The sequence below is a fragment of the Ahaetulla prasina genome, chromosome 2 (genome assembly GCF_028640845.1).
Source record: "Ahaetulla prasina isolate Xishuangbanna chromosome 2, ASM2864084v1, whole genome shotgun sequence".
In the NCBI taxonomy this organism is placed as follows: Eukaryota; Metazoa; Chordata; class Lepidosauria; order Squamata; family Colubridae; genus Ahaetulla; species Ahaetulla prasina.
The window spans coordinates 7,767,322-7,781,529 of record NC_080540.1 but is presented as its reverse complement, the minus strand read 5'-3'; the positions used below and the strand labels follow the sequence as shown (position 1 = coordinate 7,781,529).

Sequence of the window (14,208 nt, the reverse complement as noted above, 5' to 3'; positions counted from 1 at the left end):
TGTCTCGGAACACGTCGTTCATGAAGTGCTGGAAGACGGCGGGGGCGTTGGTCAACCCGAACGGCATGACGGTGTATTTGTAGTGTCCGTATCGGGTGCCGAATGCCGTCTTCCATTCGTCTCCCTCTCGCATCCGCACCAGGTTGTAGGCCCCCCGAGATCGAGCTTGGTGAAGATCGTGGCCTCCCGCAACCTCTCCAGCAGCTCCGGGATGAGTGGCAGAGGGTATCGATTCCGTACCATAATGGCATTTAGCTGGCGATAATCGCAGTACAGGCGCAAGTCCCCTATCTTCTTCTTTACGAAGAGGACCGGGGCTGAGAGAGGGGACTTCCAAGGCCGGATGAACCCTCGGGCCAGATTTTTGTCCAGGAAGTCCCTGAGGGTGGCCAGGGACTCCGACATGGAATACAGGCATCCCACAGGCAGCGGTGCGTTGGGCAGAAGGTACACGGGGCAATAGTAGGGCCAATGCGGGGGTAATCGGTCCGCCTCCTTCTCGCTGAACATGTCGGTCACAAAGGCCTGGTCCATAAAGTTTGTTGTGGCCCCTGAGTCCACCAGCGCATGCGCCTGGAGCCCGTCCGACTGGTTCCGCAACCATACCTGTGTGTCCAGAATCAGATGCCGAGGGGGCCCAGAGTCTACTTCCGCAACGTCCAGTGGGGGCTTAGTACGTGCCCGACCTAGGGTTTCCCCGAGATCAGGCCTGCTCCGTTTTCCGATTGGTCACGCTGTGATTCGGGGACCGGCGTGCGTGCCCCACTTCGCTTTCTGGGGCAAGAAGCGGCGAAGTGGCCGGTCTCCCCACAGCACATCCCCCTTGGCGCCTCCGGTTCCGCACCTGGGCTGTCAGGCGAGGTCTGGCCGCTCCCAACTCTATGGGCTCCTCCGCAGCGGTTACAAAGCGTGGGGCAACCCGGGGTGCTGGTGGCGCAGGAAGCGGGGATGCAGATGTTGTCGGCGGGTCCCGTGGGGGCGCGACGCGATGGTCGCTGTTGCAGACAGGCGTCGAGGTGGAGACAAAGGGGCACCAAGTTGTCGAGGGTCCGCGGTGCCTCCACCCAGTCCAGCTCGTCTTGCAGTTCCTCTGAGATTCCCTCCTGGAATACGTCCACCAGCGCTGCATCATTCCAGTCAGAGTCCTGGCACAAAAGACAAAATTTGGCGATGTACTCCTACAGGGGGCGGAGTTCTTTAAGGCGCCTGGTTGCTATCAGCGTCCGAACGGGGTCCTCGTACATGATGCGCAGGTGCTGCCAAAAACGCTGTTGGGCCACCAGCAGGGGGCTGTCCTGGAGCAAGAGGGGCGTGGCCTATCGGGCAGCCGAGCTGGAAAGAAGGTTAATCACGAAGGCCACCTTAGCCAGGTCGTCTGGAAAATCCTCTGGCCGCATAGCCATATAGAGCTGGCACTGTCTCAAGAACGTCGGGAACATCTCAGGCTGCCCACAAACTTATCCAGCACAGTTATCGGGCACTTGCGACGAGGAGGAGGAGTGGGAGGACGGGGGGGGGGGCTGCAAGCACATTCCCGGCAGCAAGTTGGCCTGCCAAGTGAGCCACTTGCTGCTGCAGCTGTTGATTAGCCGCTTGTAGCTGCTGTAACTGCTGCTGTACCTGCTGCTGATCCATCTTTGGTGGAAGATGGTTTAGTCGGGGTCTTGGACAAAATGTTCTGTTTCCCTCCCCCAATACTCCCAACAAAGAGTCAGTCAAAGGTCTTCTTTTCTAGTTTATTTAGATAGATAAATGTTCTGGCCACGTCTACCCACGGGCCTGCCAAGTCTCTGGAGATAACTAGGAAATTATAGATAAGGCCAGAGTTACTCACGAATATATTCTTCCCTCCATTGATACAGTTTGCCCGCGCAAATTCACTGCTTTGTCCAAGACAAAAAGCTAGGAAGTCCCGCCTCCTGCTTTTATAGCCTCTGTGTGTGTCACTGCGTGACTCATCATTCCTTGACTTTGTCCCAACGCTGCCTCTGCTGCGCGCACCGGTCACGTCTGCGCAGTCTTGCATAAAGCCAAAATTGTTCTTGGGGCGTTGCCAAATCAGAAGAAGGCCCGGAAGAATCAGCCCTTGCTGGCCCCTCCTCCTCCCTTTGGGCGGGTGCCAGGGAGGGAGAGGGCCCAGGAGAAGCAGGCCTTGCCAGGTTTTCTTCCTCACTTTCTGAATCATCCGAGTCCAGGAGTCCGAGTCCAGGAACCTGGGTCACAACATATATATATATTAAGACATTCATGACAAACACCTGGCTCAAACTGATAAAGGGAGGAGGGCTTGTGGCTCAGAGGTTAATACAACTGCCTAATATGCAGGCAGCCCAAGTTCGAATCCGAGTAAGGGTATGGGGAAAAAGAAAAGTTGGAGACTGAGAAGGACCTGGGAAATATAAGCTTTGCAGAAGAGGAAATAAAAAAATGCTTGATCAGTGTAAATCATGCTGACTGTGGAATTCTGGCAGTTGAAGTTTCCACATCTTTAAATTGCTAAGAATATAGAATCATAGGGCTGGAAGAGACCTTGAAGGTCTTCTACTCTAACTCCATGCCCAGGGCAGGAGACCTTATACATCTGTCAAATAGTTGTCCAATCTATTTTTGAAAATCTTCAGTGATGGATCACCCACAACTCCCAAGAGGCAAGATATTCCATTGATTAATTCTTCTCACCATCAGAAAATTCCTCCTTCCTTCTAGGGTGGATCTCTCTTTGACAAGCTTCCACCCATTACTTCTTGTCCTGCTCTCTGGTGCCCTAGAGAATAAGTCACCCCTGTGAAGATCCTCAAGGGTCCTGGAAGAGGAGTTATCACGTCCCCCTTAACCCTTCTCTTTGAGTCTAGGATACCCCATGCTCTGCTTCCTGCCCCTTGGTTTCCCCAAAGCCCTATGGGTCTCCTCCATACTCCACCCCATCACCATTCGCTCACTTACATTTTGATGAGCTCAGGAAGTCAGAGTAGAGAAGGCCATTCCCTCGGTGGGCCATGTGGCACAATCAAGAAGAAGAAATCCAATCTCTGTTGTTTCCATGGCAATTCTTTCGCCCCAGCCAGCATAAACTGCTATGATTTCTTCTTAGCTCCGCTGGCTCTAGTTTCATACTGCTGGCGCTAAAAAGATATCAGAGTGGTTTATCCTGGCTGGGGAGGAAAGGATTGGCATGGACTCACCAGGCAAGATGGGAGGGAAATAGGGAAATAGCGTGTGCTGAAGCATCTCTGCAATTTGTCGTAAGGGTGAAGGACTCCGGGTTGGGGTGGTGGGGGGCTGCAAAAAGTCAACTTTCAAACGGATTTGTATTGGGGTGTTTATGTTGTAACTTCAAACATTCGTTGAATAGCCTGTCATAACGTAAGGATTATCTTACTACTTTTTTTTCACATCTTTTGCAACCAATAAATATTATATTTTATAAACAATAAAACTTACACTTTCATTTGAATCTTACAGACAAAGATGATGCCGATATAAGCACACTGGACAACTGAGAATAACAATCAAACCTGAAAAGTGAAGCAAATTGAACAGAATTAAAAATAGTTTCCATTTCCTTCTGAAAGCCACACAATTCGTAGCTATTTTGGGAAAACACAGAGTTCAAACCACAAGAGGATCCACACTGGCGAAAAGCCATATAAATACTCTGAATGTGGCAAAAGTTTTGGTCAGAATAGCTCCCTTGTGATTCATAGAAGGAGCCACATAGAACAGATGCCCTACAACTGCCCCCAATGTGGTAAATCCTTTCGCAAGAATTGCAAATTTGTGATACATCAGCAGACTCACACCAGGAAGAAACCATACAAGTGTCCAGATTGTGGGAGACATTTCACTTGCCATTCTAACCTGGTGACACACCAGAGGATTCACACAGGAGAGAAACCCTTTGAATGTCCTGATTGTGGGAAAAGTTTCCGTAGCAATTCCAACCTGGTGACACACCAGAGGACTCACACAGGAGATAAACCCTTTGAATGTCCTGATTGTGGGAAAAGTTTCCGTAGCAATTCCAACCTGGTGACACACCAGAGGACTCACACAGGAGAGAAACCCTTTGAATGTCCTGATTGTGGGAAAAGTTTCAGTCAGAATTCCAGCTTGGTCAACCACCAGAGGATTCACACAGGAGAGAAACCCTTTGAATGTTCTGATTGTGGGAAAAGTTTTAGTCGCAATTCCTACCTGGTGATACACCAGAGGATTCACACAGGAGAAAAACCTTTTCAGTGTCCAGATTGTGGGAAACCTTTTAGTGAAAATTCCACCCTGGTGAGACACCAGAGGATTCACACAGGAGAGAAACCCTTTAAATGTCCTGAGTGTGGGGAAAGTTTCAATCGAAATTCCAACCTGGTGACACACCAGAGGACTCACACAGGAGAGAAACCTTTTCAGTATCCAGATTGTGGGAAACTTTTTAGTGAAAATTCCACCCTGGTGCGACACCAGGGGACTCACATAGGAGAGAAACCCTTTGAATGTCCTGATTGTGGGAAAAGTTTCAGTCGCAGTTCCAGGCTGGTGATACACCAGAGGATTCACACAGGAGAAAAACCTTTTCAGTGTCCAGATTGTGGGAAACCTTTTAGTGAAAATTCCACCCTGGTGCGACACCAGAGGACTCACACAGGAGAGAAACCCTTTGAATGTCCTGAGTGTGGGAAAAGTTTTAGTGTGAGTTCCCACCTGGTGAGTCACCAGACGATTCACACAGGAGAGAAACCCTTTAAATGTCCTGATTGTGGGAAAAGTTTCAATCTCAATTCCAACCTGGTGAGACACCAGAGGACTCACACAGGAGAGAAACCCTTTGAATGTCCTGAGTGTGGGAAAAGTTTCAGTCTCAATTCCAGCCTGGTGAGACACCAGACGATTCACACAGGAGAGAAACCCTTTAAATGTCCTGATTGTGGGAAAAGTTTCAGTCGGAATTCCCACTTGGTGACCCACCAAAGGACACACACAAGAGGGAAACCACATGAGTGTCCAGACCTGCGGGGTCAAACTATTTGATTGAGGGCCACATCAGGATTGTGGTTGACCTTGTGGGTGGGCATGGTGGGGGGACATCACATGGCCAGCTCGACATCTCTTGTGTTATGGTGGCCCAGGCAGGCACCTCCTCCTCTGGGAGGTTCCATTGTCTCCAGCAGAGAAAGGCAAGACCATGGTAAGCACCAAAAACCTTGTTCTCACCATCCCTCTCCTGCCATGCAAAGGACCCCCGGACACCAGCACAGGCTGCCCAGACCCCTGGGACCGTATGCACTGAGCCTGGCCCTCAAGCTCCCATTGCATTGGGACCCCACAGCCCAGCCCCACTTCCTGAGGGGCTGCTCGGCTGTGCTTACCTCCTTAAGGCTGCTGCTGTGCTCGCTCTCCTTGGGCACGTTGCTCATGGTGTATGCAGGAGAGCAAAGTGTGTGTCAGAGGGTGGCCCATTCCATGTGAGGAGCCCCAGCTTTGTAACTAAAGCATCCTCAGCAATCGGATGGGAGACCACCACGAGAGGCCAGGAGGAGGGGACAAGGGGATAGTGAAAGGGCAAAAGGGCAGCTGTTGGCCATGTGCTAAGGTAGGACTTCCCTCCGAATCTGATTCCCTCATTACAAACCTTCCTTTCCTTTCCTTTCTTTTTACTTTCTTTCCTTTTTTTAAGCTGCCAGAGGCTCCCAACAAAGGCTTCTCATTTTGACCCCTCCGTCATCGCTTCAGCATGGTTTTTAGCTCACATCTCCCAGACTGGTGCATGTGTATGGTTTTGTGTGTGTGTTCCCCTTGCAGGCCAGCCAGCGCTGTGATATCGGAGAGAAAAAGATCGGGAGAGGCTGGGGATTGAGAAAAAGAAACAAGCATTGCAAAAAAACAGCTTTTGTTATCTTTCAGCCTACAATCAGCTTTCAGGCTGCAAGTGAGTGAGTGCAAGTGAGTGAGACACCTCCCCCTGCCCCCTCTTACACACACAAACTCAAACAAACTTCTGTGATGGCAGGCTGCAAAGTGCAAAGTAACGAAAGCTGGTTTTTTGTAATGCTTGTTTCTTTTTTTCAGCCCCCAGACTCTCCTGATCTTTCCCTCTCCAATGTCACAGCACTGGGCTCCAAGGAGGGAGACCTTATGTGGTCATGCATGCGCGCGCACACGCGCACACACACACACACACACACACACACACACACACGCACACACACGTGTACAGGTAGGAGAGTTGAGCTGAGAGTCATGCAGAGATCCGTCAGGCACAGAGGCAACAACAGGGGAAGGGGATCCAAATGGGAAGCCTCTGCCCATTTAAAAAAAGAAAACCCTGGGAAGCTTCCCTTCTTGTCCACCCTCCCCTCCGTTGCCTCCATGCCTGATGCCAAAGGGAAATTCTGCTTCCTCCCCCACCCTGCAATGCCAGAAGCCACAGGCCACCGTCGTTTGCCTTCCACGTCCGCCACAGACCCTGTGCAATCTCCTACCGCCCATGCATGACATGCTGGCCGTACCGTGACCAGCCTTAGATCTGTGTCGGCGCCTTGGTTCAGCCCCCTGGCTCGGAGCGTGAGAAGGCTGGTGTCCTAAGTGAAGGGCAGTGCTCAGTCCCTAGGAACGCCAGGCCCTGCGCGCTCGCTGCCTGCTGTGCTCACACCCAGGGGGCTGGGCCGAGGTGGCGCCCCAGATCTAAGGCTGGGCGAGGTTCGGCCCGAAGGCAAATCGCACCTGGTCAACCTGGGCCAAGCCAAGGCATCACAGGCCGGTCCTTTAATGTTTCCAGGGCAGACCCAAGGGCCAGATGAAACCATCTTGCAGGCCGGATTCAACCTGCGGGCCTTGACTTTGACACCCCTGGTCCAGACTGAGGGAAAAGTTTTGGATTGGTGATTGTTGTTTTTTGAATATATGTTTGAGTGGTACATTTTTCTTTTAAAAACATAAAAAGTTCCATGTCTATCTGAACAGCGTGTTGTTGTTGTTATTGTTAGTTGCGAACTCGTGTCCGACCCATCGTGACCCCATTGAGAACGTTCCTCCAGGCCTTCCTGTCCTCTACCATCCTCTTAATGGACTTAAAGGAGTCCATTTAAGCTCACGCCTATTGCTTCAGTGACTCCATCCAGCAACCTCATTCTCTGTCGTCCCCTTCTTCTTTTGCCCTAATAATAATAATAATAATAATAATAATTTAATTTGTATACCGCCCTTCTCCTGAGGACTCAGGGCGCTGAACAGCCAGAATAAAAATACAAAAAGAATAACAAATACAACAATAAAAACAACCCTTAAAAAACTTAGTCCATTGGCCAAATTTAAAATACAATAATACCCTATAAAATTAACAAAAATTTAAAACCCATAAAATCAAAATTAAGATTCTAAAAATCAAGCGTCCAGCAAGATGAAATAGATACGTTTTAAGTTTGCGGCGAAAGGTCCCAAGGTCAGATAGTTGTCGAAGTCCAGGCGGAAGTTCGTTCCACAGGATAGGAGCCCCCACAGAGAAGGCCCTCCCCCTGGGGGCCGCCAGTCAACATTGTTTGGCTGACAGCACCCTGAGGAGTCCCTCTCTGTGAGAACGCACTGGTCGCTGGGAGATAGAAGACGACAGTAGATGGTCCCGTAAATATCCTGGTCCTAAGGCATGGAGCACTTTAAAGGTGGTAACCAATACCTTGAAGCGCACCAGGAAGACAACAGGTAGCCAGTGCAGTCTGCGCAGGATAAGTGTTACGTGGGAGCTTTGAACTGCTCCCTCAATAACCCGCGCAGCCGCATTCTGGACTAACGAGTCTCCGGGTGCTCTTCAGGGGGAGCCCCATGTAGATAGCATTGCAATAGTCCAAGCGAGAAGTAACGAGAGCATGAGTGACCGTGCATAGGGCATCCCGGGCTAGGAAGGGACGCAACTGGCGGATCAGGCGAACCTGATAAAAGCTCTCCTGGAGACCGTCGTCAAATGGTCTTCAAAGGACAACCAATCATCCAGGAGCACGCCCAAGTTGTGCACCCTTTGCATCGGGGCCAATGACTCACCCCCGACAGACAGCCGCATCTGCAGCTGACTGTACCGGGGTGCCGGCATCCACAGCCACTCCGTCTTGGAGGGATTGAGCTTGAGCCTGTTCCTCCCCATCCAGACCCGTACAACTTCCAAACACAGTACCTCGATAGCTTCATTGGGGTGGCCTGGGGTGAAAAAGTACAGCTGCGTGTCATCAGCGTACAGTTGGTACCTCACCCCAAAACCACTGATGATCTCACCCAGTGGCTTCATATAGATGTTGAACAAGAGGGGTGAGAGAATCGACCCCTGTGGCACCCCACACATGAGGCGCCTAGGAGCCGATCTCTGCCCCCCTGTCAACACCGTCTGCGTCTGGTCAGAGAGGTAGGAGGAGAACCACCGATAAACGGTGCCTCCCACTCCCAAACCCTCCAACCGGCGCAGCAGGATACCATGATCGATGGTATCAAAAGCCGCTGAGAGGTCTAACAGGACCAGGGCAGAGGAGTAACCCTTATCCCTGGCCCTCCAGAGATCATCCACCAGTGCGACCAAAGCCGTTTCAGTACTGTATCCAGGCCGAAAGCCGGACTGGAACGGGTCTAGATAGACAGTTTCATCCAGGTACTGGGGTAGCTGACATGCCACCGCACTCTCTACAACCTTTGCCGTAAAGCGAAGATTGGAGACTGGACGGTAATTTCCTAAAACAGCTGGGTCCAGGGAAGGCTTCTTAAGGAGAGGTCTCACCACTGCCTCTTTCAAGGCAGCGGGAAAGACCCCCTCCCGCAAAGAAGCATTTGTAATCCCTGGAGCCAGCCTCGTGTCACCTCCTGCGTGGCCAGCACCAACCAGGAGGGGCACGGGTCCAGTAAACGTGGTGGCATTCAACCTTCCCAGCAACCTGTCCATGTCCTCGGGAGTCACAGGGTCAAAACTATCCCAAACAACCTCAACAAGATGGGTCTCGTGGCTCTCGCCTTGATCTACCCAATTTTGATCCAGTCCATCCAGAAGCTGAACGATTTTATCGTATAGATAACCGTTAAACTCTTCGGCACGCCCTTGTAAAGGGTCCTCCCGCCCCTCCTGTTGAAGGAGAGAGCGGGTCACCTGAAACAGAGCGGCCAGGCGGTTATCTGTCGACGCAATGAGGGAGGAAACGTAGAGACGTTTCGTATCCCTCAATGCCACTAGGTAGGTCCTACTATAGGACCTAACTAGTGTCCGGTCAGCCTCGGAACGGCTGGATCTCCAGGCACTCTCTAGGCGTCTTCTCCGGCATTTCATCTCCCTCAGCTCCTCGGAGAACCAAGGAGCCAGTTGAGACCGGTGCCGGGTCAGAGGCCGCAAAGGCACGACACGATCCAAAGCCCCAGTCCTGTTCCCAGGACGTGACTAGCTCTTCAGTCGTGCCGCGGGTCAGATTCTCTGGAAACGGCCCAAGCTCCGTCAGGAATCTCGCTGGGTCCATCAGGCGCCTGGGACGGAACCAACACGTTGGTTCCGTCTCCCTGCGGTGGGGGGTAGCGGTCAGAAAATCCAGACGAAGGAGAAAATGATCTGACCATGACAGAGGTTCGACAACTAAATCGTTTAAAATCAGATCATTTAACCACTGGCCAGAGATAAAAATCAGATCTAGAGTGCCTCCCCCTATGTGAGTAGGGCCGTCAACTAGTTGAGTCAGGTCCATGGCCGTCATGGAAGCCATGAACTTCCGAGCCGCCGAGGACGCCACGCCAGTTGATGGCAGATTGAAATCCCCCATGACCAACAGTCTAGGGTTTTCAACTGCCAGCCCAGCCAGCAACTCCAACAGCTCGGGCAGGGCTGTTGTCATGCAGCAAGGAACCAGGTACGTGATCAACAAGCCCACCTGAGTCTTACGACCCCACTTCACGTAGAGGGATTCACATCCAGCTCTCTGAGGCACAGTGGTCTCCCTCGGTTCCAGACTCTCCTTAATAATAACCGCCACCCCGCCACCCCTACCTTGGGCCCTCGGCTGATGGAATGCTCGGAAACCTGGTGGGCACATCTCCATAGGGGACCCCCCCCTTCGGTGCCCAACCAGGTTTCCGTAATGCCCATAACGTCCGTTGTCCCCTCCTGAATTAGGTCTGAAATCAGGGGGGCTTTGTTAACCACGGACCTTGCATTGCATAGCATCAGCCGAAGGCCCAAGTCCCGAGAACTCTGGCCACTCGGGGAACGGGAAAAATCTGGGGGGCCGGAGCACGCGATCGCTCTTAAATAGCGAGGGCATACCCCCAAAACCTGATGTGGCCCCCCTCTTCCACCACATCTGCCTCTCCCACTTACTGTATCGATAGAACAACCCTGGTAAGTTGGAACGGAACCCTTCCCCACCACCTTCCGACCTCTTACCTTAACTCCGCGAACATACATTGGACTTGGCACCCTCCCCGACAGGTTTACCCCCCCCACCCGTCCTTGCCCTCCCCCCCTTTAAAAAACCCTTAGTTAAAAACTTATTTAAAAACCCCCAAAGATTCTTCTTATGCCACCTCTCTGGGTCTCAAGACCCTTCATTAAGGCAGGCCCTCAATAGTGTGGAGGGCCATTCTTGCGAGGCGGGGGCATCTCGCAAGCGAAGAAGTTCAAAAGGTGAATATCTCATGGGAAAAAAGGCGGCTAAAAGATGGTATAGCCCCAGAGCGGTATAGATGATAAGCAAGATCTTTTTCAGTCTCAATAAATCCATTTAGGGCCTGGTGCAAGATGGTAGAAGATAGAAACGTTTAAACAGTCTTTCAAGGCGAAAACACTGGTGAGCCCCTAGTGATGGAATTCAGATGGCTCCAGATGACAAATGACAGTCACACCGCTTCAAGCACACAGGAGTAAGATGACACAAACCATTTTAGGGGTAGACGCGAACATCAAGAATATCTCTCTCATCCCTCATCCCTATAGGAAAGCCGAAGTCTTTTTTTTCCGATCTTCCGATCTTCGGCCAAATCAGCTGGCCAAATCAGCTGGAATGTGCTGAAAAATGCCGCCCCTAAACGCCCAAAATGGACGCCGCCATAAACCGCTTGCCTCCCCGTCTCAGTTTTCAGTTTTCAGCGACCGAAGATCTTCCACGAGGCCCGAAGGTCTCAATCGGACGCCAAAGAAAACGTGAATCGAGTCGGGGGGCATAGTCGGCCAGGCAACGTCTCTAAATACCGCATCAATCCAGGGCTGTCCAGCCTACCATTTCTCAGGGCTCAAAACGCCGCCATTTTCGAGCATGCACAGAAGAATAAATAAAATAAATGCCCTCAATCTTTCCCAGCATTAGGCTCTTCTCCAGTGAGTCCTTCCTTCTCATTAGGTGGCCAAAGTATTTGAGTTGATGATTAGGCAACTCAGCTGGGATCGCCAGAGGAAAAAAAAGTTTTTAAAGGGTTCTGACGATCCCCGCTGAGCCGCGTGATCATCAGAGGAGTTTTTTTTTTTACTTCAAAAGCATTTTTTCGGCCGAAGAAAAAATGCTTTTAAAAATAAATGAATAAAGGCAGGGATTTTTGCTACCGGGGCTCCGAACCACCCGCCGCCATCGCTACCAGATCGGCCGATCCGTTCCGCACTGGGAGCATTTCACCCCTGGTTCAAAGGTCTCAGTTCTTTGGCACTCAGCCTTCCTTATGGTCCAACTTTCACAGCCATACATTGCAACTGGGAAAACCATAGTCTTGACCATACGCAGTTTTGTTGGCAGGGTGATGTCTCAGCTTTTTAGTATGCTGTCCAGCTTTGCCATAGCGTTCCTCCCTAGGGGCATACTTAATTGTTTCCAGTGTCTTTCTCCCCACATTGAACTGAACCCAGATGAATATTTCTTCCAACAACATTGTTAGGTTACAATTTCTATCCCACAGTGTCTGCCATTTATCTAATTGTATTGAATAACCAAAGTTTTTATCATTGTTTCTTTCACTTGCTCTTCTTCCATTTTAATACCCAGTAAGTAGCTATACATTTTTAAAATCGATTTTTCATCTGTTCCTAGTAATGTCTGGTCTAGTTCTGTTGGTTCTTTATAGAAACCATACATTCTTACATCTTCCTCGTATCTTAAATGTATTTGTATATAAGATCTTTCTTTAATTTCCCCCCATACTAATAATAGTGCATTTCTAACAAGGTGGTATTTTTTGTATATTGATATGGATTTCCCACATGTGGAGTTTCAGCCTTCTACCTTGGTGAACTCCAGATGTTGAACCTCAGAATTTCCCAGCCAATGTACAATTAGTCCTCGAGATATAACTGTCACCGGGCCTACCAATTACGGTTACACCTTGCAACGGCCCTTAAGTGAGACTGCTTTGCTTAATTTCCCCTAAAACACCCTCGTTCTCTTTTGATGCAGCTGTTAAAGGAATGTGCAAGTTGTTAAGCGGAACACCGGCTACCTCAGGCTTTGAGAGAAAGTCTTAGAGGCCTGGCGCAGGCCCAGACTTTCCTTCCAAAGGCCTCCCATAACCCATCGCTTAGGCCTCTCCTTCCTAAAACAGGATCCGTGTAGTCCTCTGGTCTAAGTCTGACCCACCAGGCATCATAGCTGCTTCCTCTCTATCTTTTCAAGATGTCTGAACCTTCCCTTGGAGAAGGAGGGTAGGACGCACATCTGTGGGCTGCATGACTGTGTCATAGAAGCAGACGTTATTTTCAGTGTGCCTGTTATTCATCCCTGGGCCATGTGGTGGACTTGTGCAAGCGGCTGCCATTTTGCCACGACTGCCTCACGGCCAAATTGACGGCTGCTTCTGAGTCATTGTCATGTGGGAGAGGGAGAAACTGCATGAATTGCCCCTGTCAGAGTCCTGATCCCCTTCATAAGATACACCTGGAGGTGGAGTTTAAAAGGAGAGGCAAATGGGAGGGGCCGTCATAAACATGAACCATTTGCCAAGCATCTGAATTTTAATCACATGACCATGGAGAAGCTACATAGGTCATAACTCTGAAAAATGGTCCTAAGTCACTTTTTTCAGTGCCCTTGTAACTTTCAACGGTCACTAAATCAGAGGTGGGTTTCAGCAGGTTCTGACCAGTTCTGGAGAACCGGGAGCAGAAATTTTGAGTAGTTCGGAGAACTGGTAGTAAAAATTCTGACTGGCCCCACCCCCATTTATTCTCTGCCTCCCAAGTCCCAGCTGAAATACTGATTTTATTTTTATTTTATTTCTTTATTTATTTTATTTTATTTTATTTGTCACAACAGTATATATAGGTATAACTATGTAATAACTATACAAATTGGATACAATCAAAGGGAACATTAGGACAGGAACAGTAGGCATGCTGCTGCTCTTAGGCACGCCCCTTACAGACCTCTTAGGAATGGGGTGAGGTCAATAGTAGATAATCTTTGGTTGAAGATTTGGGGGTTTTGGGAAGAGACGACAGAGCCAGGTAGTGCATTCCAGGCATTAATAACTCTGTTATTGAAGTCATATTTTCTACAATCAAGATTGGAGCAGTTCACTTTAAGTTTAAATCTATTGTGTGCTCGTGTATTGTTGCGATTGAAGCTGAAGTAGTCTTCAACGGGAAGGACATTGTAGCAGATGCTTCTATGAGTTAAACTCAGGTCATGCCGAAGGCGGCGGAGTTCAAACTTTTCTAAACCCAGGATTTCAAATCTGGTGGAATAAGGTATTTTGTTGTGATCAGAGGAGTGGAGAACTCTTCTTGTAAAATATTTCTGGACATGCTCAATTGTATTAATGTCCGAAATGAGGTGTGGGTTCCAGGCAGGCGAGCTGTATTCGAGAATAGGTCTAGCAAATGTTTTGTATGGTCTGGTTAGTAGTGTAATCTTTCTGGAGAAGAAGCTACGTAAGATTAAGTTTACAACTCTTAAAGCCTTCTTGGCGACGTAGTTGCAGTGGGGTTTGGCGCTTAGATCGTTTGATATGAAAACTCCACGATCTTTGATGGGGTGAAGGTCATTTATAGGGTAATGTCCATCGAGCTTGTATGTAGTGTTCTGATTCTTTTTTCCAATGTGTAAGACAGCATTTGCTGGTTGAGATTTGGAGTTGCCAAATTTTTGACCATTCTGACACAAAGTCAAGGTCTTTTTGAAGGGTAGCCGTATTGTTGGTAGTGTTTTTAGTTTAACATCATCGGAGAAGAGAACACAATTACTTATAATAAAGTAAGGTTCTACACTTAGGCCAAAAAAACAA

The 14,208-nt window shown here is 49.6% G+C and overlaps 1 protein-coding gene across 1 annotated transcript in view; it reads left to right on the top strand.

The window, feature by feature from the left end:
• Nucleotides 1–14,208, top strand: part of LOC131189574 (zinc finger protein 850-like) — a 54,661-nt gene that overhangs the window by 6,846 nt on the left and 33,607 nt on the right. The window contains exons 2-4 of the mRNA XM_058165747.1: nt 3,463–5,011; nt 5,324–5,459; nt 6,651–6,846. Of these exons, the coding sequence (XP_058021730.1) occupies nt 3,724–5,011; nt 5,324–5,459; nt 6,651–6,846 (1,620 nt within the window). The 5' untranslated portion in view covers nt 3,463–3,723. The remainder of the gene's footprint in view (nt 1–3,462; nt 5,012–5,323; nt 5,460–6,650; nt 6,847–14,208) is intronic.